Source organism: Phasianus colchicus, chromosome 38 (assembly GCF_987193195.1).
Source record: "Phasianus colchicus chromosome 38, bPhaCol1.hap1.1, whole genome shotgun sequence".
NCBI lineage: Eukaryota > Metazoa > Chordata > Aves > Galliformes > Phasianidae > Phasianus > Phasianus colchicus.
Window position 1 is genome coordinate 2,036,357 of NC_143473.1, and position 19,126 is coordinate 2,055,482.

Consider the following 19,126-nt stretch of genomic DNA (forward strand, 5'->3'; position numbering starts at 1 on the left):
TCGGATAACACCCACAGCCCCCCCCCCCCCCTGCAGCCCCCACCTCCATCTTGGTTTGCATCCACGGCCCCACGATGTTGGCTTGCCCTGCAAACTGCCGGCGCAGCCTTTCGTTGCATTGCTGCCTGCTCTGCTCGTCCTGCAGCGCGCGGTCACGAGTGGGCACCAGCTGCTGCACCTGGGGGGGCAGCGTGAAGGTTATGGGGTGGGGGGGGTGTAAAGGTTATGGGGCGGGGGGCAGCATAAAGGTTATGGGGTGGGGGGGCAGCATAGAGGTTATGGGGTGGGGGGGTGTAAAGGTTATGGGGCAGGGGGCAGCGTAAAGGTTATGGGGTGGGGGAGGAGCAGCATAAAGGTTATGGGGTGGCAGCATAAAGGTTATGGGGTGGGGGGGCAGCATAGAGGTTATGGGGCGGGGGGGTGTAAAGGTTATGGGGTGGGGGGGGGCAGCATAAAGGTTATGGGGTTGGGGGGGCGGTGTAAAGGTTATGGGGTGGGGGGGGGTATAAAGGTTATGGGGCAGGGGGGGCAGCATAAAGGTTATGGGGTGGGGGGGGGGTATAAAGGTTACGGGGTGGGGGGGGCAGCATAAAGGTTATGGGGTGGTGGGGGGGTGTATAAAGGTTATGGGGTGGGGGGGGGTGTAAAGGTTATGGGGCGGGGGGCAGCATAAAGGTTATGGGGTGGGGGGGGTCGCAGTGATGTGGGATCTGTGGGAGCTGTGCTGATGGGGAGGGTGGGGAGGCAAGGGGGGGTGATGCACCCACAGCTGCCCCGCGAACCCCAAAACTGCCCCACACACTCAGAACTGCCCCATCAATCCAAAGCTGCCTCACACGACCCCACAGCTGCCCCACACAACCCAAAGCAGCCCCACACACCCCCACAGCTGCCCCACACACTCGGAACTGCCCCACACACCCCCACAGCTGCCCCATGAATCCAAAAATGCCCCACACATCCCACAGCTGCCCCACACATCCAGAGTTGCATCACACACTCAGAGCTGCCCCACAAAACCTAAAGCTGCCCTACAAACCCCACAGCTGCCCCACACACTCAGAACTGCCCCATACAACCCAAAGCTGCCTCACACATCCAGAGTTGCATCACACACTCAGAACTGCCCCACAAACCCACAGCTGCCCCACAAACCCACAGCTGCCCCACACAACCCCACAGCTGCCCCACACACTCAGAACTGCCCCATACAACCCAAAGCAGACCCACAGAACCCCACAGCTGCCCCACACGCTCAGAACCACCCCATACAACCATAGCTGCCCCACACGACCCCACAGCTGCCCCACAAACCCCAAAGCAGCCCCACACACTCAGAACTGCCCCATACAACCCACAGCTGCCCCACACGACCCCACAGCTGCCCCACACACTCAGAACTGCCCCACACAACCCCACAGCTGCCCCATGAATCCAAAGCTGCCCCACACATCCAGAGTTGCATCACACACTCAGAACTGCCCCACACACCCCACAGCAGCCCCACACAACCCCACAGCAGCCCCATGAATCCAAAGCTGCCCCTCACACTCAGAACTGCCCCATACAACCCCACAGCTGCCCCACACAACCCCACAGCAGCCCCATGAATCCAAAGCTGCCCCACACACTCAGAACTGCCCCACAAACCCTAAAGCTGCCCCATGAATCCAAAGCAGCCCCACACACTCAGAACTGCCCCACACAACCCCACAGCTGCCCCACACAACCCCACAGCTGCCCCACACAACCCCACAGCTGCCTCTCACACTCAGAACTGCCCCATACAACCCAAAGCTGCCCCACACACTCGGAACTGCCCCACACACCCCACAGCTGCCCCATGAACCCTACAGCTGCCCCACACACTCAGAACCACCCCATACAACCATAGCTGCCCCACACAACCCCACAGCTGCCCCACAAACCCCAAAGCAGCCCCACACACTCAGAACTGCCCCATACAACCCAAAGCAGACCCACAGAACCCCACAGCTGCCCCACACGCTCAGAACCACCCCATACAACCATAGCTGCCCCACACGACCCCACAGCTGCCCCACAAACCCCAAAGCAGCCCCACACACTCAGAACTGCCCCATACAACCCACAGCTGCCCCACACGACCCCACAGCAGCCCCACACACCCTAAAGCTGTCCCACACAACCCCACAGCTGCCCCATGAATCCAAAGCTGCCTCACACACTCAGAACTGCCCCATACAACCCAAAGCTGCCCCACACACCCCCACAGCTGCCCCACAAACCCCAAAGCAGCCCCACACACTCAGAACTGCCCCATACAACCCACAGCTGCCCCACACGACCCCACAGCTGCCCCACACACTCAGAACTGCCCCACACACCCCACAGCTGCCCCATCAATCCAAAGCAGCCCCACACAACCCCACAGCAGCCCCACACACTCAGAACTGCCCCACACACCCCACAGCTGCCCCATCAATCCAAAGCAGCCCCACACAACCCCACAGCTGCCCCACACACTCAGAACTGCCCCACAAACCCCAAAGCAGCCCCACACATCCAGAGTTGCATCACACACTCAGAGCTGCCCCACACAACCCCACAGCTGCCCCACACACTCAGAACTGCCCCACACACCCCACAGCTGCCCCACACACTCAGAACCGCCCCATACAACCATAGCTGCCCCACACATCCAGAGTTGCATCACACACTCAGAGCTGCCTCACACAACCCCACAGCAGCCCCACACGACCCCACAGCAGCCCCACACACCCCACAGCAGCCCCACACAACCCCACAGCTGCCCCACACACTCAGAACTGCCCCATACAACCCAAAGCTGCCCCATACAACCCAAAGCTGCCCCATACAACCCAAAGCTGCCCCACACAACCCCACAGCTGCCCCACACAACCCCACAGCTGCCCCACACAACCCCACAGCTGCCCCGCACAACCCACAGCTGCCCCGCACAACCCACAGCTGCCCCGCACATCCAGAGTTGCATCACACACTCAGAACTGCCCTACAAACCCCACAGCTGCCCCACACACTCAGAACTGCCCCATACAACCCAAAGCTGCCCCATACAACCCCACAGCAGCCCCACACACCCCAAAGCAGCCCCACACAACCCCAAAGCTACCCCATGAATCCAAAGCAGCCCCACACACTCAGAACTGCCCCATACAACCCAAAGCTGCCCCACACAACCAGAGTTGCATCACACACTCAGAACTGCCTCACACAACCCCACAGCTGCCCCACACACTCAGAACCGCCCCACACACCCCACAGCTGCCCCACACAACCCCACAGCAGCCCCACACAACCCCACAGCAGCCCCACACACCCCACAGCTGCCCCACACAACCCCACAGCTGCCCCACACACTCAGAACTGCCCCATACAACCCAAAGCAGCCCCACAAACCCCACAGCTGCCCCACAAACCCCAAAGCAGCCCCACACAACCCCACAGCTGCCCCATGAATCCAAAGCTGCCTCACAAACCCCACAGCTGCCCCACACACTCAGAACTGCCCCATACAACCCAAAGCTGCCCCATACAACCCAAAGCTGCCCCACACAACCCCACAGCTGCCCCATGAATCCAAAGCTGCCCCGCACACCCCACAGCTGCCCCACACATCCAGAGTTGCATCACACACTCAGAACTGCCCCATACAACCCAAAGCAGCCCCACAAACCCCACAGCTGCCCCACAAACCCCAAAGCAGCCCCACAAACCCCAAAGCAGCCCCACAAACCCCAAAGCAGCCCCATACAACCCCACAGCTGCCCCACACACTCAGAACTGCCCCATGAATCCAAAGCTGCCCCTCACACTCAGAACTGCCCCATGAATCCAAAGCTGCCCCACACACTCAGAACTGCCCCACACACCCCACAGCAGCCCCCCCCCCCCCCGGGCCGCCCCACTGCACCGCTCACCCGCTCCCACTTGGAATTGATGAGCTGCGGGGTGACGGAGGTGTAGGGGTTGTTTGCGGCCAGTTTGATGCCGTGCAGCTCGGCGATGCGCTGCGCCTCGCGCTGGATGCCCAGGATGGCCTCACGTTCCCTGTCGGCGTCGGGCAGCGTGGCTTTGAATTGGTCGTGGGCAGCAATCAGACCCTGGGGGGGGGGATTGTGAAAGTGGGGTGTGACAGCAGCTCACGGCAGCACCAGGATCGGATGGGTTTTGTTCCTGGCTGGGGGAGGAGCTGGGATCAGAAAGGGGTGGTGAATGGAGTTAAAGCCAGCTGGTGGGGATGCTGGGTCCTGTCCTGTTTGATATCTTTATGGATGGGCTGGATGTGGGCACTGAGTAAATTTGGAGGTGATGCTGAATTGGCTGGAAGTGTTGGATCTGGATGGGGAGGAGCTGGGATCAGAAAGGGGTGGTGAGTGGAGTTAAAGCCAGCTGGTGGGGATGCTGGGTCCTGTCCTGTTTGATATCTTTATGGATGGGCTGGATGTGGGCACTGAGTAAATTTGGAGGTGATGCTGAATTGGCTGGAAGCGTTGGATCTGGATGGGGAAGGAGCTGGCTGGAGGGCTGGGCTCAGAGAGTGGTGGTGAATGGAGTTAAAGCCAGCTGGTGGGGATGCTGGGACCTGTCCTGTTTGATATCTTTATGGATGAGCAGGATGAGGGGGCATCAAGTGCACCCTGAGTAAATTGGGGGCACCCTGAGTAAATTTGGAGGTGATGCTGAATTGGCTGGAAGCGTTGGATCTGGATGGGGAGGAGCTGGGATCAGAAAGGGGTGGTGAATGGAGTTAAAGCCAGCTGGTGGGGATGCTGGGTCCTGTCCTGCTTAATATCTTTACTGATGGGCTGGATGTGGGCACTGAGTAAATTTGGAGGTGATGCTGAATTGGCTGGAAGCGTTGGATCTGGATGGGGAGGAGCTGGGATCAGAAAGGGGTGGTGAGTGGAGTTAAAGCCAGCTGGTGGGGATGCTGGGTCCTGTCCTGTTTGATATCTTTATGGATGGGCTGGATGTGGGCACTGAGTAAATTTGGAGGTGATGCTGAATTGGCTGGAAGTGTTGGATCTGGATGGGGAGGAGCTGGGATCAGAAAGGGGTGGTGAGTGGAGTTAAAGCCAGCTGGTGGGGATGCTGGGTCCTGTCCTGTTTGATATCTTTATTGGTGAGCTGGATGTGGGCACTGAGTAAATTTGGAGGTGACACCGAAGGGTTGGATCTGCCTGGGGGTGGCGAGGCCATATGGGATCTGGAGAGCTGGGCTGAAGCCAATGGGATGAGGTTCACCCAGAACAAATGCTGGGTCCTGCGTTCTGGCTGCAACCAGACCCCAGGTGATGCTGCGGCGGCTGGAGGGACCCACAGGGGTGCGTGGGGACCCTATAGGGATGCATGGGGACCCATAGAATACATGGGGAACCTATAGGGATACGTAGGGAACCTATAGGGATGCATGGGGGACCCACAGAGATGCATGGGTACCCCTAGGGATGCGTGGGGACCCACAGGGATACACGAGGGACCACAGGGATGCATGGGGACCCCCCAAGGATGCATGGGGACCCACAGGGATACGTGGGGGACTGTAGGGATACATGGGGACCCATAGAATACGTGGGGAACCCCTAGGGATGCATGGGGGACCGTAGGGATGCATGGGGACCCACAGGGATGCATGGGGGATCTATAGGGATACATGGGGATACATGGGGGCCCATAGGGATGCGTGGGGAACCCATAGGGATGCATGGGGAACCCATAGGGATGCATGGGGACCCCCCAAGGATGCATGGGGGACCCACAGGGGTGCATGGGGACCCATAGGGATACATAGGGGACCGTACGGATGCATGGGAACCCCATAGGGATACGTGGGGACCCCATAGGGGGCCCATAGGGATACATGGGGGATCTATAGGGATACATGGGGACACATAGGGATACATGGGGGACTCATAGGGGGCCCACAGGGATGCGTGGGGACCTATAGGGATACATGGGGGACCATGGGGACCCCATAGGGAAACATGGGGAACCCATAGAGACCCATAGGGATACGTGGGGGACCCACAGGGATGCATGGGGGATCTATAGGGATACATGGGGGACCAGAGGGATACGTGGGGACCCACAGGGGACCCATAGGGATACATGGGGGACCACAAGGATGCATGGGGACCCACAGGGATACATGGGGGACCCATAGGGACCCCATAGGGATACATGGGGGACCTATAGGGATACATGGGGACCCACAGGGGACCCACAGGGATACATGGGGACCCAGAGGGGACCCATAGGGATACATGGGGGACCTATAGGGGACCCACAGGGATACATGGGGGACCATGGGGGACCATAGGGATGCATGGGGGACCTATAGGGATACATGGGGAACCTATAGGGATACATGGGGGACCCAGAGGGGGACCCACAGGGATACATGAGGACCCATAGGGGACCCCACAGGGATACATGGGGGACCCACAGGGATACATGGGGGACCCACAGGGATACATGGGGGACCCACAGGGACCCCATAGGGATACATGGGGGACCTATAGGGATACATGGGAACCCACAGGGCTACACAGACCGGCTGTGGTGTTGAGGGACGTGCTTTAGTGGGAGCTATTGGGAATACAGGGGAACGGTTGGACCGGATGAGCTTTTAGGTCCTTTCCAACCTCGGTGATTCTATGATCCTACAATTCTACGACCTGCCCCCCCATTTGAGACCCCCCCCCACCTCGATCTCCTCGATGGTGTGCACGATGAACATGTCCTGCAGGTCCTCCATGGCGCTCTCCATCCAGTTGTTGAAGGGCGCTGCCCTCTTGGCGTATTCCAGGTGCAGCTCATCGATGGTTTCCAGCTGCTTCTCCGTTTTCTGCAGGGAGAAAAATCCCACCTGGGGTGAGAAACCATTGAGCCACGTGTGGGGAAGGGATGGGGCGACCCCCACCTCCAGGGCTTCCCTGCGGCTGTGGGTCAGGGAGCCCAGCACGTCCCACTGGTCGCAGATCTTCTGGCACCGCGCGTTGACGCTGGGGGAGTCGTAGTAATCCAGCTCACTGCAATGGGAAACGGGGGGGGTGGGTGGGGGGATGCGTTGTTTGGGGCAGGGGGGGGTGGGATATGGGGCACGGAGCTGAGGGCAGTGGGGCTGGGATATGGGGCACGGAGCTGGGGAGAGTAGGGATGGCATATGGGGCACAGAACTGGTGGCAATGGGGGTTGGGATGTGGGGCACGGAGCTGGGGGGAGTGGGGCTGGGATATGGGGATGAATTGCAGTGGGGTGGGGATATAGGGCACAAAGCTGGGGGGAGTGGGGCTGGGATATGGGGATGAATTGCAGTGGGGTGGGGATATAGGGCACAGAGCTGGGGGGGAGTGGGGTTGGGATATGGGGCACAGAGCTGGGGGGGAGTGGGGTTGGGATATGGGGCACAGAGCTGGGGAGAGTAGGGATGGCATATGGGGATGAATTGCAGTGGGGTTGGGATATGGGGCACAGAGCTCAGGGCAGTGGGGCTGGGATATGGGGCACGGAGTTGGGAGGAGTGGGGGTGGGATATGGGGCACAGAACTGGTGGCAATGGGGGTTGGGATATGGGGCACGGAGCTGGGGGGAGTGGGGCTGGGATATGGGGATGAATTGCAGTGGGGTGGGGATATAGGGCACAGAGCTGGGGGGGAGTGGGGTTGGGATATGGGGCACAGAGCTGGGGGGGAGTGGGGTTGGGATATGGGGCACAGAACTGGTGGCAATGGGGCTGGGATATGGGGCACAAAGCTGGGGAGAGTAGGGATGGCATATGGGGATGAATTGCAGTGGGGCTGGGATATGGGGCACAGAGCTCAGGGCAGTGGGGCTGGGATATGGGGCACAGAGCTGGGGGCAGTGGGGCTGGGATATGGGGCACGGAGTTGGGAGGAGTGGGGGTGGGATATGGGGCACAGAACTGGTGGCAATGGGGGTTGGGATATGGGGCACGGAGCTGGGGGGAGTGGGGCTGGGATATGGGGATGAATTGCAGTGGGGTTGGGGTGTGGGGATGCATTTCTCATGGCAGTGAGGCTGGGATATGAGGCACAAAGCTTTGAGGAGTGGGGCTGGGATATGGGGCACAGAGTTAGGGGCAATGGGGTTGGGATATGGGGAACAGAGATGGGGGGAGTGGGGCTGGGATATGGGGACAAACTGCAATAGGGTTGGGATGTGGGGATGCACTGTTCAGGGCAGTGGGGCTGGGATATGGGGCAAAGAGCTGGGGGGAGTGGGGCTGGGATATGGGGCACTAAGCTGGGGGGAGTGGGGCTGGGATATGGGGCAAAGAGCTGGGGGGAGTGGGGCTGGGATATGGGGATGAATTGCAGTGGGGTTGGGGTGTGGGGATGCATTTCTCATGGCAGTGAGGCTGGGATATGGGGCACAAAGCTTTGAGGAGTGGGGCTGGGATATGGGGCACAGAGCTGGGGGCAGTGGGGCTGGGATATGGGGCACAGAGTTGGGGGGAGTGGGGCTGGGATACGGGGATGCTTTTCTCAGGGCAGAAGGGTTGGGATACGGGGCACAGAACCCAGGGCTGCTCCACCCCACAGCCCCTATGGGGCGGCACGGGGGGAGAGGGGGGGGGGTTTTGGCCGCGCTCCACGCAGCCGTTCCCCAAATCACGGCCCCACAGCTGGAATAAGGGCTGCATTCACAGCCCCGTGGCTCTGTGTACCAATTAACCGTGCGCCCGTTTATCTGCCCGCCCCACAACAATAACCTCATTCTGCCGGCAGGGGGAGGGCCGGCGGAACAATGGGGCGAGTGTGTGCGAGGTTATGGGGCCGTACTTCAGCTCCTGGGCGATGGCTGCGATTTGCTCCACTCGGTCCTGGTGAGCCGCCAGGTCGCTCTCAAAAGCTTCGTGCTTTCGGATGAGAGCTTTGATGTCGGACAGCGTGGCCGTCTCGTAGTCCTTCTGCTTCAGCATCGCCTCTTTGCCTGCCGTAGGGGCGAACTCCATCAGTCCCCCCATCCCAAAACCTTCCCGAATCTCCTCCCCTCCAACCCCAACCCGCATTTCCATCACCACCTCCTGCTCGGCTGGGTGTTTTTCACCCCTATTTTTCGGAACAGTTTCCCATTTCTCCCCCATCAGAACAAGCCCACGTCGCGCCACGTTGCTCCCATAGGATTTTCTGCTGTCCTTTTTCTCCCCCACCCCCCATCCCAAAGTGTGAGAACAGCACAGGGAAGGGATTATCGCGTTTTCCACTGGAGAGCAGCTGCTGCCCACGGGGGGCACGGACAGCGGGTGGAAACGGTGGCAGAAATCAGCTCTCAGCACCCCCCAGTCCCACCCCAGCGACCCCAGTCCCACCCCAGCGCCCCCCAGTCCCACCCCAGCGCCCCCCAGTCCCACCCCAGCGGGTCCCAGTCCCACCCCCAGCGCCCCCCAGTCCCACCCCAGTGACCCCAGTCCCACCCCAGCGCCCCCCAGTCCCACCCAGCACCCCCCAGTCGGTCCCAGTCCCACCCCCAGCGCCCCCCGGTCCCACCCCAGTCCCACCCCAGCAGGTCCCCAGTCCCGCCCCAGCGGGTCCCCAGTCCCGCCCCAGTCCCACCCCAGCAGGCCCCAGTCGCGCCCCCCAGTCCCACCCCAGCGGGTCCCAGTCCCACCCCAGCGCCCCCCGGTCCCACCCCAGTCCCACCCCAGCGACCCCAGTCCCACCCCAGCGGGTCCCAGTCGCGCCCCCCAGTCCCACCCCAGCGGGCCCCAGTCCCGCCCCAGCGCCCCCCAGTCCCACCCCAGTGGGTCCCAGTCCCACCCCAGCGCCCCCCAGTCCCACCCCAGCGGGTCCCAGTGCGTCCCAGTCCCACCCCAGCAGCCCCCAGTCCCACCCCAGCGGGTCCCAGCGCCCCCCAGTCCCACCCCAGCGGGTCCCAGCGCCCCCCAGTCCCACCCCAGCGGGTCCCAGTCCCACCCCAGCGGGTCCCCAGTCCCACCCCAGTCCCACCCAGCGCCCCCCAGTCCCTCAACATCCTCCCTGATGGGGAAGAAGAGCTCAGCTCTGCCCCATCGCCGCGCACTGGAAGCTCAGCTTCACCCCGATTTCACCCAGCTCTGTTCCAACCCCAAACTGAGCCCTGCGCGCCCAGCTCCCGGACGTGGCACCTTCAGTCCAGGCCTCGTGGATGGAAGCTTTCTGACGGAACTTCTCAGCCAGGTGGTCGAGACGTTCCAGACGCCGGATCTCATTCAGCAGCCACTCCTCGTAGCCCTTCTCCGCCTGCTCCAGGTGCTGCCAGCCCGTGTTGATGTCCTGCGGGCACAGCACACAGCAGCGGGTTTGGAGCAGCTGCTGCAGGACCCCATTTAGGGACAGGTTTGGAGAGGGGGCAGGAAAAGGAAATCCATCCCCAGAAGATTTCTTCGCTCTGGCTCTTCTCCCCTTGCATCCAGCTTCACCGTGGGGTCTGGGGGCACTGGGAGAGGGTCTGGCTCTTCTCCTTACATCCAGCTTCTCCATGGGGTCTGGAAGCACTGGGAGAGGGTCTGCCTCTCCCCTTGCATACAGTTTCCCCCTGGGGAGGGTCTGGGGGCACTGGAGCAGGTTGGCTCTCCCCTTACATCCAGCTTCACCATGGGGTCTGGAAGCACTGGGAGCAGGTCTGGTTCTCCCCCTGCATCCAGCTTCTCCATGGGGAGGGTCTGGGGGCACTGGAGCACATCTGGCTCTCCCCTTGCACCCAGCTTCACCATGGGGAGGGTCTGGAAGCACTGGGAGAGGGTCTGCCTCTCCTCCTTACATCCAGTTTCCCCATGGGGTCTGGGGGCTCTGGGAGAGGGTCTGGCTCTCCCCCTGCATCCAGCTTAACCATGGGGAGGCTCTGGGGGCACTGGGAGAGGGTCTGGTTCTCCCCCTGCATCCAGTTTCCCCCTGGGGAGGGTCTGGGTGCTCTGGTTCTCCTCTTACATCCAGCTTCCCCATGGGGAGGGTCTGGGGGCACTGGAGCAGGTCTGGCTCTCTTCTTACATCCAGCTTCCCCATGGGGTCTGGAAGCACTGGGAGCAGGTCTGGCTCTCCCCCTGCATCCAGCTTCCCCATGAGGAGGGTCTGGGGGCTCTGGGAGAGGGTCTGGCTCTCCCCCTGCATCCAGCTTCACCATGGGGAGGGTCTGGGGGCACTGGAGCAGGTCTGCCTCTCTTCTTACATCCAGCTTCCCCATGGGGTCTGGGGGCTCTGGGAGAGGGTCTGCCTCTCCTCCTTACATCCAGCTTCCCCCTGGGGAGGGTCTGGCTCTCTTCTTACACCCAGCTTCCCCCTGGGGAGAGTCTGGAGGCATTGGGAGAGTGTCTGGCTCTCTTCTTACATTCAGTCTCCCCCTGGGGAGGGTCTGGGGGCACTGGAGCAGGTCTGGCTCTCCCCTTGCACTCAGCTTCCCCATGGGGAGGGTCTGGGGGTCCTCAGCCACCAGGAGCATCACCCCACACCCCCCCCCATGCCACGGTTTCCCCCAGCTCTGCTCACCGACACCATCCTCCCCTCGGAGGGCATGAAGGCTGGCCGGTTGCTGAGCCTCAGTTTGGTCTGCAGCGTGTTGAAGTTGATTTCCAGCTGGCATTTCTCCTGAACTTTGGGGGGTTTGTGGACACGCCGGTAATCACGGAAATCTTCCAGCTTCTGCTGCATCTCCTGAATGGTTTTTTGGGGGCTTCGGTCCTCCAGCCAAGGGATGGTGCGCCGGATCCATTCCAGGAGCTGCGGGTTGCAAAGGTTTGGGGTTGGGGGTTCAGGGAGCAGCACGGTGGGGAGGTGCTGGGTTTAAGGAGGAGGAGGTGGGGGTTGCCCCCCAAAGCTTACATCAGAGGCGAGCTTCTCATAGTCCTCCATCAGGTGCTCGTTCTCCTGGTTGACCGCCAGCACTTTGCAGATGCGGTTCGCCGCCGTCTCCGCCTGGAGGAGGGGAGCAGAAGGCGATGGGGTCCCATGGGTGCCATGCCCACCCGCTCGCCCCCCCCTCCCCAGCACCCTTCCTGGGTGGCTCCCAGCCCTGTGCGTGGCTTCGTGGAGGTTTTGAAGCAGCTGAGAGCTCACAGCTTCCCCAAACTCTGCAGAACTCCGGCTCTGTGCACAGGGATAAAGCACCCAGAGCTGTGCTGGCAGCATTGGGGACGCAGTGTCAGAGCACCCCAACAAGCCCCCAGCAACGTGGCAATTCCAGGCAACAGCCTCGGTGCCCTCGGATCCCTGCCCAGGCTGTTACCCATCTCTGAGCACATCTTCATCTTCCTCTGCTCTCCCATGAAGGCGGATCTTCGCTGCGCGGGGTTGGGTGGGTGAGGAATGGGCAGAAAGGAGAAGGTTGGGGGCTGAACACCAGGAGGAGGAGTTGATGGGTGGGTGAGGAATGGGCAGAAAGGAGAAGGTTGGGGGCTGAGCACCAGGAGGAGTTGATGGGTGGGTGAGGAATGGGCAGAAAGGAGAAGGCTGGGGGCTGAGCACCAGGAGGAGGAGGAGTTGATGGGTGGGTGAGGAATGGGCAGAAAGGAGAAGGTTGGGGGCTGAGCACCAGGAGGAGGAGTTGATGGGTGGGTGAGGAATGGGCAGAAAGGAGAAGGTTGGGGGCTGAGCACCAGGAGGAGTTGATGGGTGGGTGAGGAATGGGCAGAAAGGAGAAGGCTGGGGGCTGAGCACCAGGAGGAGGAGGAGTTGATGGGTGGGTGAGGAATGGGCAGAAAGGAGAAGGTTGGGGGCTGAGCACCAGGAGGAGGAGGAGTTGATGGGTGGGTGAGGAATGGGCAGAAAGGAGAAGGTTGGGGGCTGAGCACCAGGAGGAGGAGTTGATGGGTGGGTGAGGAATGGGCAGAAAGGAGAAGGTTGGGGGCTGAGCACCAGGAGGAGGAGGAGGAGTTGATGGGTGGGTGAGGAATGGGCAGAAAGGAGAAGGTTGGGGGCTGAGCACCAGGAGGAGTTGATGGGTGGGTGAGGAATGGGCAGAAAGGAGAAGGTTGGGGGCTGAGCACCAGGAGGAGTTGATGGGTGGGTGAGGAATGGGCAGAAAGGAGAAGGTTGGGGGCTGAGCACCAGGAGGAGTTGATGGGTGGGTGAGGAATGGGCAGAAAGGAGAAGGTTGGGGGCTGAGCACCAGGAGGAGGAGGAGTTGATGGGTGGGTGAGGAATGGGCAGAAAGGAGAAGGTTGGGGGCTGAGCACCAGGAGGAGTTGATGGGTGGGTGAGGAATGGGCAGAAAGGAGAAGGTTGGGGGCTGAGCACCAGGAGGAGGAGTTGATGGGTGGGTGAGGAATGGGCAGAAAAGAGAAGGTTGGGGGCTGAGCACCAGGAGGAGTTGATGGGTGGGTGAGGAATGGGCAGAAAGGAGAAGGTTGGGGGCTGAGCACCAGGAGGAGGAGGAGTTGATGGGTGGGTGAGGAATGGGCAGAAAGGAGAAGGTTGGGGGCTGAGCACCAGGAGGAGTTGATGGGTGGGTGAGGAATGGGCAGAAAGGAGAAGGCTGGGGGCTGAGCACCAGGAGGAGGAGTTGATGGGTGGGTGAGGAATGGGCAGAAAAGAGAAGGTTGGGAGGAGGAGGAGTCACTCAGGAGGAGTCAGGGAGGGCTTCTCCCATCCATTATCCCTGCTGGGTGCTGAGCAGGGATGCTGCCAAACCAGTGGGCACTGCTGTGACTGAATTTCTGCCCGTGGGTTTTGCTCTGTGCTGCAGAACACCTTCAAGCCCTCCGTGCATGAAGTCAGGTCCTCTGCTGCACGATGACCTTCCTGCACCAGCTCTCTTGTGCCCAGCCACATCTCCGAGCCACGGGACACCTGAGAGGCTCGTTTGTTTCCCTACACCTCTCATTAATTAGCTGAGTCGTGGTAATTGCTGCCCCAGCCCCAGGGCTCAGCTGAAGCTGCCCACAATGCCTCTTTTGTGGCGCTCTGGGTGTAAAATAAAGAAGCAAAGAGGGAACCTCACTGCAGGTGAGAGACCTGAGCAGCTGATGGGCTTCTCTCTAAGCCCAAAATGGTGCCGAAAGAGCAGAGATGCAGGGAAGGAGAACGCAGCAGCACCTCAGAGAGGTGGATTTCTCCAAAATCACACCCAACCCCAGGTCCTGCCACACCTGCAGCCTCAGCTTTTCATTAAAAAAAGGCTGAGAATGGAGAAGTGGCTGCTGGAGGCTGCGCTCGGTGGGATGGCAGTGGGGACAGGATGGGAGAAGTGGCTGCTGGAGGCTGAGCTCAGCGGGATGGCAGTGGGGCCAGGGTGGTTTAGTTCACAGGTCCAGCATCCCATCCCCAGCAGGGATTTGCTTTGCCCTCTGCTGAGCCTAGCAAAGCTCCACCTGCCTGCATCCCCTCGCCCAGAAGCCGTGCAGCAGCGCGGCCGCCTGCAGGCAGCATTAGCAGCCTTGCACCCAAGCTGCCCCAGCCAAGCTCACCTTCTGAGCCCCAGAAAAAGCGTGGTAGAAGCAGGAAACGTATGTCATGATGGCTTTCTCATCAGGCCTGAGAGTGCCTACAATATCTGTGCAAAGAGAGAGGGAGGAGAAAAGCGTGAAGGAGCAGCGTGGCGACCTCCGAGCCCTCGGTGCATGCAGTGGCAGAGAGAAGCACTGGGGGTTGTCCAGACCAGAGCTGGCTGACGGGTTTACGTTTGCTGCCGCGCTCCTCCTGAATCACTCAAGCCTTTTGCAAAGGGCTGAAGCTGTTTTTCCATACGAGAGGCACGGCGGGAGCCGTCCTTGCCCAGTGCTGGGGCTGTGCCAACGGCTTGGCATCGCCTTACGGATCGCACTGGGAATGTGAGCAAGCCTTAAACCCGTGTGAACGAGCTGAGGTCTGGTTCCCAGTCAGCCAAAGGCAACGGCCAGCTGGAAGAGAAATGCGTGAGCGTGCGGTGCTGCGGCTACGGCACGACGGAGGCAGCCCGCCTGGTACCTTCTGAGCCCCTGAAAAGGCGTGGTAGAAGCTGGACACGTAAGTCATGATGGCCTTCTCGTCGGGGCGAGCTGTGTTGACAATGTCTGTAAGTGAACAAGGAGGGTTAGGATGAGAGGGAAACGTTCCCTGCCAGCTGGAGCAGCTCACCACGCCGGGACCCGGAGCTGCAGCGCGGATCCCGCAGACAGGCAGGCTAAAAGAAATGCTCCTGTATGGGTAAAAGATGATTACAGAGTCCCAACACGTGGCTTAGAGCAGGGCTGTGCCTGCAGGAGGGGATCTGCCAGCAGAGCTCCAGCGTTTGCTGTGTGTGGATGAGCAGCTTACCCTCGGCGTCCAACATCTTGGGGATGTCCAGGTATTTCTCTGCCACCTCGAAGGCGTTGTTCAGGTTGGTCACGGGGTCATCCTGCACAAGGAGAGCGGTGCTGAAGGGGTCACCGGTGTGGGATGGGATGGGATGAGGATGGGGATGGGGATGAGGATGGAGATGGGACGGGGATGAGGATGGAGATGGGATGGGGATGGGGATGAGATGGGGATGGGGATGGGGATGGGGATGAGGATGGGGATGGGGATGGAGATGGGATGGGGATGGAGATGGGATGGGGATGGAGATGGGATGGGGATGAGGGTGGGGATGGGATGGGGATGGAGATGGGATGGGGATGAGGGTGGGGATGGGATGGGGATGAGGGTGGGGATGGGATGGGGATGGAGATGGGATGGGGATGAGGGTGGGGATGGGATGGGGATGAGGGTGGGGATGGGATGGGGATGAGGGTGGGGATGGGATGGGGATGAGGGTGGGGATGGGATGGGGATGAGGGTGGGGATGGGATGGGGATGAGGGTGGGGATGGGATGGGGATGAGGGTGGGGATGGGATGGGGATGAGGGTGGGGATGGGATGGGGATGAGGGTGGGGATGGAGATGGGATGGGGATGAGGGTGGGGATGGAGATGGGATGGGGATGAGGGTGGGGATGAGGATGGAGATGGGATGGGGATGAGGGTGGGGATGGAGATGGGATGGGGATGAGGGTGGGGATGAGGATGGGGATGAGGGTGGGGATGGGGATGGGGATGAGGGTGGGGATGGGGATGGGGATGAGGGTGGGGATGGGGATGGGGATGAGGGTGGGGATGGGGATGGGGATGAGGATGAGGATGGGGATGAGGATGGGGATGGGGATGGGGATGGGATGGGGATGGAGATGGGATGGGGATGGGATGGGGATGGAGATGGGATGGGGATGAGGGTGGGGATGGGATGGGGATGAGGGTGGGGATGGGATGGGGATGAGGGTGGGGATGGGATGGGGATGAGGGTGGGGATGGGATGGGGATGAGGGTGGGGATGGGATGGGGATGAGGGTGGGGATGGGATGGGGATGAGGGTGGAGAGGGGATGGGGATGAGGGTGGGGATGGAGATGGGATGGGGATGAGGGTGGGGATGAGGATGGAGATGGGATGGGGATGAGGGTGGGGATGGAGATGGGATGGGGATGAGGGTGGGGATGAGGATGGGGATGAGGGTGGGGATGGGGATGGGGATGAGGGTGGGGATGGGGATGGGGATGAGGGTGGGGATGGGGATGGGGATGAGGGTGGGGATGGGGATGGGGATGAGGATGAGGATGGGGATGAGGATGGGGATGGGGATGGGGATGGGATGGGGATGGAGATGGGATGGGGATGAGGGTGGGGATGGGATGGGGATGAGGGTGGGGATGGGATGGGGATGAGGGTGGGGATGGGATGGGGATGAGGGTGGGGATGGGATGGGGATGAGGGTGGGGATGGGATGGGGATGAGGGTGGGGATGGGATGGGGATGAGGGTGGAGAGGGGATGGGGATGAGGATGGAGAGGGGATGGGGATGAGGATGGAGAGGGGATGGGGATGAGGATGGAGAGGGGATGGGGATGAGGATGGAGAGGGGATGGGGATGAGGATGGAGAGGGGATGGGGATGAGGATGGAGAGGGGATGGGGATGAGGATGGAGAGGGGATGGGGATGAGGATGGAGAGGGGATGGGGATGAGGATGGAGAGGGGATGGGGATGAGGATGGAGAGGGGATGGGGATGAGGATGGAGAGGGGATGGGGATGAGGATGGAGAGGGGATGGGGATGAGGATGGAGAGGGGATGGGGATGGGGATGGAGAGGGGATGGGGATGGGGATGGGGATGAGGATGGGATGGGGATGAGGATGGGGATGAGGATGGGATGGGGATGAGGATGGAGAGGGGATGGGGATGGGGATGGAGAGGGGATGGGGATGGGGATGGAGAGGGGATGGGGATGAGGATGGAGAGGGGATGGGGATGAGGATGGGGATGAGGATGGGATGGGGATGAGGATGGGATGGGGATGAGGATGGGGATGGAGATGGGGTGGGGATGAGAGTGGGGATGAGGGTGGGGATGAGGGTGGGGATGGGGTGGGGATGAGGGTGGAGAGGGGGTGGGGATGAGGGTGGAGAGGGGGTGGGGATGAGGATGGAGATGGGGATGAGGATGGAGATGGGATGGGGATGGGATGGGGATGAGGGCAGAGCACTCCTCCAGCTCACAGCTCAGTATTCAGGAGAAAAGCAGAGGAGGAGGTGCTGCCCCACTGCCAACTACCCACCGTCCCATTTTACCTTCCTGAGTTTGTCGTACTCGATCAGCTCCGGTCTGTGTCTGTGGATCAAGGCGTTGAAGGCAAGACCGTCCTTCCAGCTGCAGGAGAGAAGGTTGATTGCTTTCAGCCCCGCTGCACGCAGCTCACAGCCACAGCAGCGGGGCCACGGCGAGAGCCCCTCACCTGATGTGGAAGTTCTGCACGTTGACGTTCTTGTAGGGCGCCGTCTTCCTCTGGCACCACAGCAGCAGCCCCTCCTTGGCCGAGGTCTCTGCAAAAGGATGGGATGAGCCCACCAGCCCCTGTGCCACGCTTTAAAAACAAGCAGGCAATCTGCAGGCCTTTACCTTCCACGGAGATGTCCTGGATGGCGAATCGGAGGATGATGGTCCAGATCATGCCCAGCGTCATCTTAGCGTTGCCATCGACGATTTCTGGAAGCAGAAAAGGAAGAGTGGAGCTTCAGCTGCACGTGGATGGGGCCAGAGAACAACGCTTTGTTGGGACAGCAGAGCAGGGACAGAAGGGAAACATGAGATGCTCCAGAGCCCACAGGGGGGCTGCAACCAACCCATGGGCACCCGGGATGGGGTGGGATGGAGTGGGGTGGGGTGGAGATGAGGATGGAGTGGGATGGGATGGAGATGGGATGGGGATGGGGATGGGGATGGAGATGGGATGAGGATGGGGATGGAGATGGGGATGAGGATGGAGATGGGGATGAGGATGGAGATGGGGATGAGGATGGAGATGGGGATGAGGATGGAGATGGGGATGAGGATGGAGATGGGGATGAGGATGGAGATGGGGATGAGGATGGAGATGGGGATGAGGATGGAGATGGGGATGAGGATGGAGATGGGGATGAGGATGGAGATGGGGATGAGGATGGAGATGGGGATGAGGATGGAGATGGGGATGAGGATGGAGATGGGGATGGGGATGGAGATGGGGATGGGGATGGAGATGGGGATGGGGATGGGGACGGAGATGGGATGGGGATGGGGACGGAGATGGGATGGGGATGAGGATGGAGATGGGATGGGGATGAGGATGGAGATGAGGATGGGGATGGGGATGGAGATGAGGATGGGGATGGGATGGGGATGAGGATGGGGATGGAGATGGGGTGGAGTGGGATGGAATGGGATGGAGTGGGGTGGGATGGGATGGGATGGGAGCTCAGGGTCCCAGCACGCAGATGGGACATTTCTCCCCTCTTGCACAACACCCACAGTGCCTGCAGCTGACGTATGGGCTCAGGTGGATCTGCTGCACCGCGCCCTCGCAGCACCGGTTGGGACATGCAGTGGTTTCAGGAACAGGCAGTGCTCCCCAGAACAGACTTCAAAGCCACAACCAATGCAGCCAGACTCTTTCCAAACTGGCTGGGTGAGGTGAGCTGCTGCCAGAGGGGCCGTGCAGCACAAATGGTTGCTCAGAGCTCAGCTGTTGGCTTTGGATTGATTGAGAACGAGAGGCGAGGGCTGCGCGGTGTGCTGGGCGAAGGCTGGGTGGTGCTGAGCCCAGCTCTGCTCTGCTGGCACAAAACTGACACAGCTGGGC

The 19,126-nt window shown here is 60.9% G+C and overlaps 2 protein-coding genes across 5 annotated transcripts in view; both read right to left on the reverse strand.

Moving 5' to 3' along the window:
• Positions 1-19,126, reverse strand: part of ACTN4 (actinin alpha 4) — a 40,074-nt gene that overhangs the window by 7,808 nt on the left and 13,140 nt on the right. For 2 of the 4 annotated variants that reach the window (XM_090129820.1, XM_090129822.1), the window contains exons 4-16: positions 17,908-17,994; positions 17,744-17,831; positions 17,580-17,658; positions 15,255-15,336; positions 14,426-14,511; positions 11,844-11,936; positions 11,511-11,741; positions 10,154-10,301; positions 8,829-8,979; positions 6,947-7,055; positions 6,731-6,871; positions 3,942-4,124; positions 44-178 (exon numbers count right to left, since the gene is read on the reverse strand). In XM_090129820.1, coding sequence (XP_089985946.1) covers positions 44-178; positions 3,942-4,124; positions 6,731-6,871; positions 6,947-7,055; positions 8,829-8,979; positions 10,154-10,301; positions 11,511-11,741; positions 11,844-11,936; positions 14,426-14,511; positions 15,255-15,336; positions 17,580-17,658; positions 17,744-17,831; positions 17,908-17,994 — 1,613 coding nt within the window. Of the gene's footprint in view, positions 1-43; positions 179-3,941; positions 4,125-6,730; positions 6,872-6,946; positions 7,056-8,828; positions 8,980-10,153; positions 10,302-11,510; positions 11,742-11,843; positions 11,937-14,425; positions 14,512-14,924; positions 15,011-15,254; positions 15,337-17,579; positions 17,659-17,743; positions 17,832-17,907; positions 17,995-19,126 lie in introns of all 4 variants that reach the window. The other 2 variants (XM_090129819.1, XM_090129821.1) reach the window with 1 other exon arrangement.
• LOC149913394 (uncharacterized) lies at positions 11,943-14,339 on the reverse strand. Its single transcript, XM_090129861.1, has 3 exons — positions 14,330-14,339; positions 12,409-13,577; positions 11,943-12,344 (listed from the first exon to the last, which is right to left on the reverse strand). Exons 1-3 carry the CDS (start codon positions 14,337-14,339, stop codon positions 12,243-12,245), a joined length of 1,281 nt encoding a protein of 426 aa, XP_089985987.1. The 3' UTR covers positions 11,943-12,242.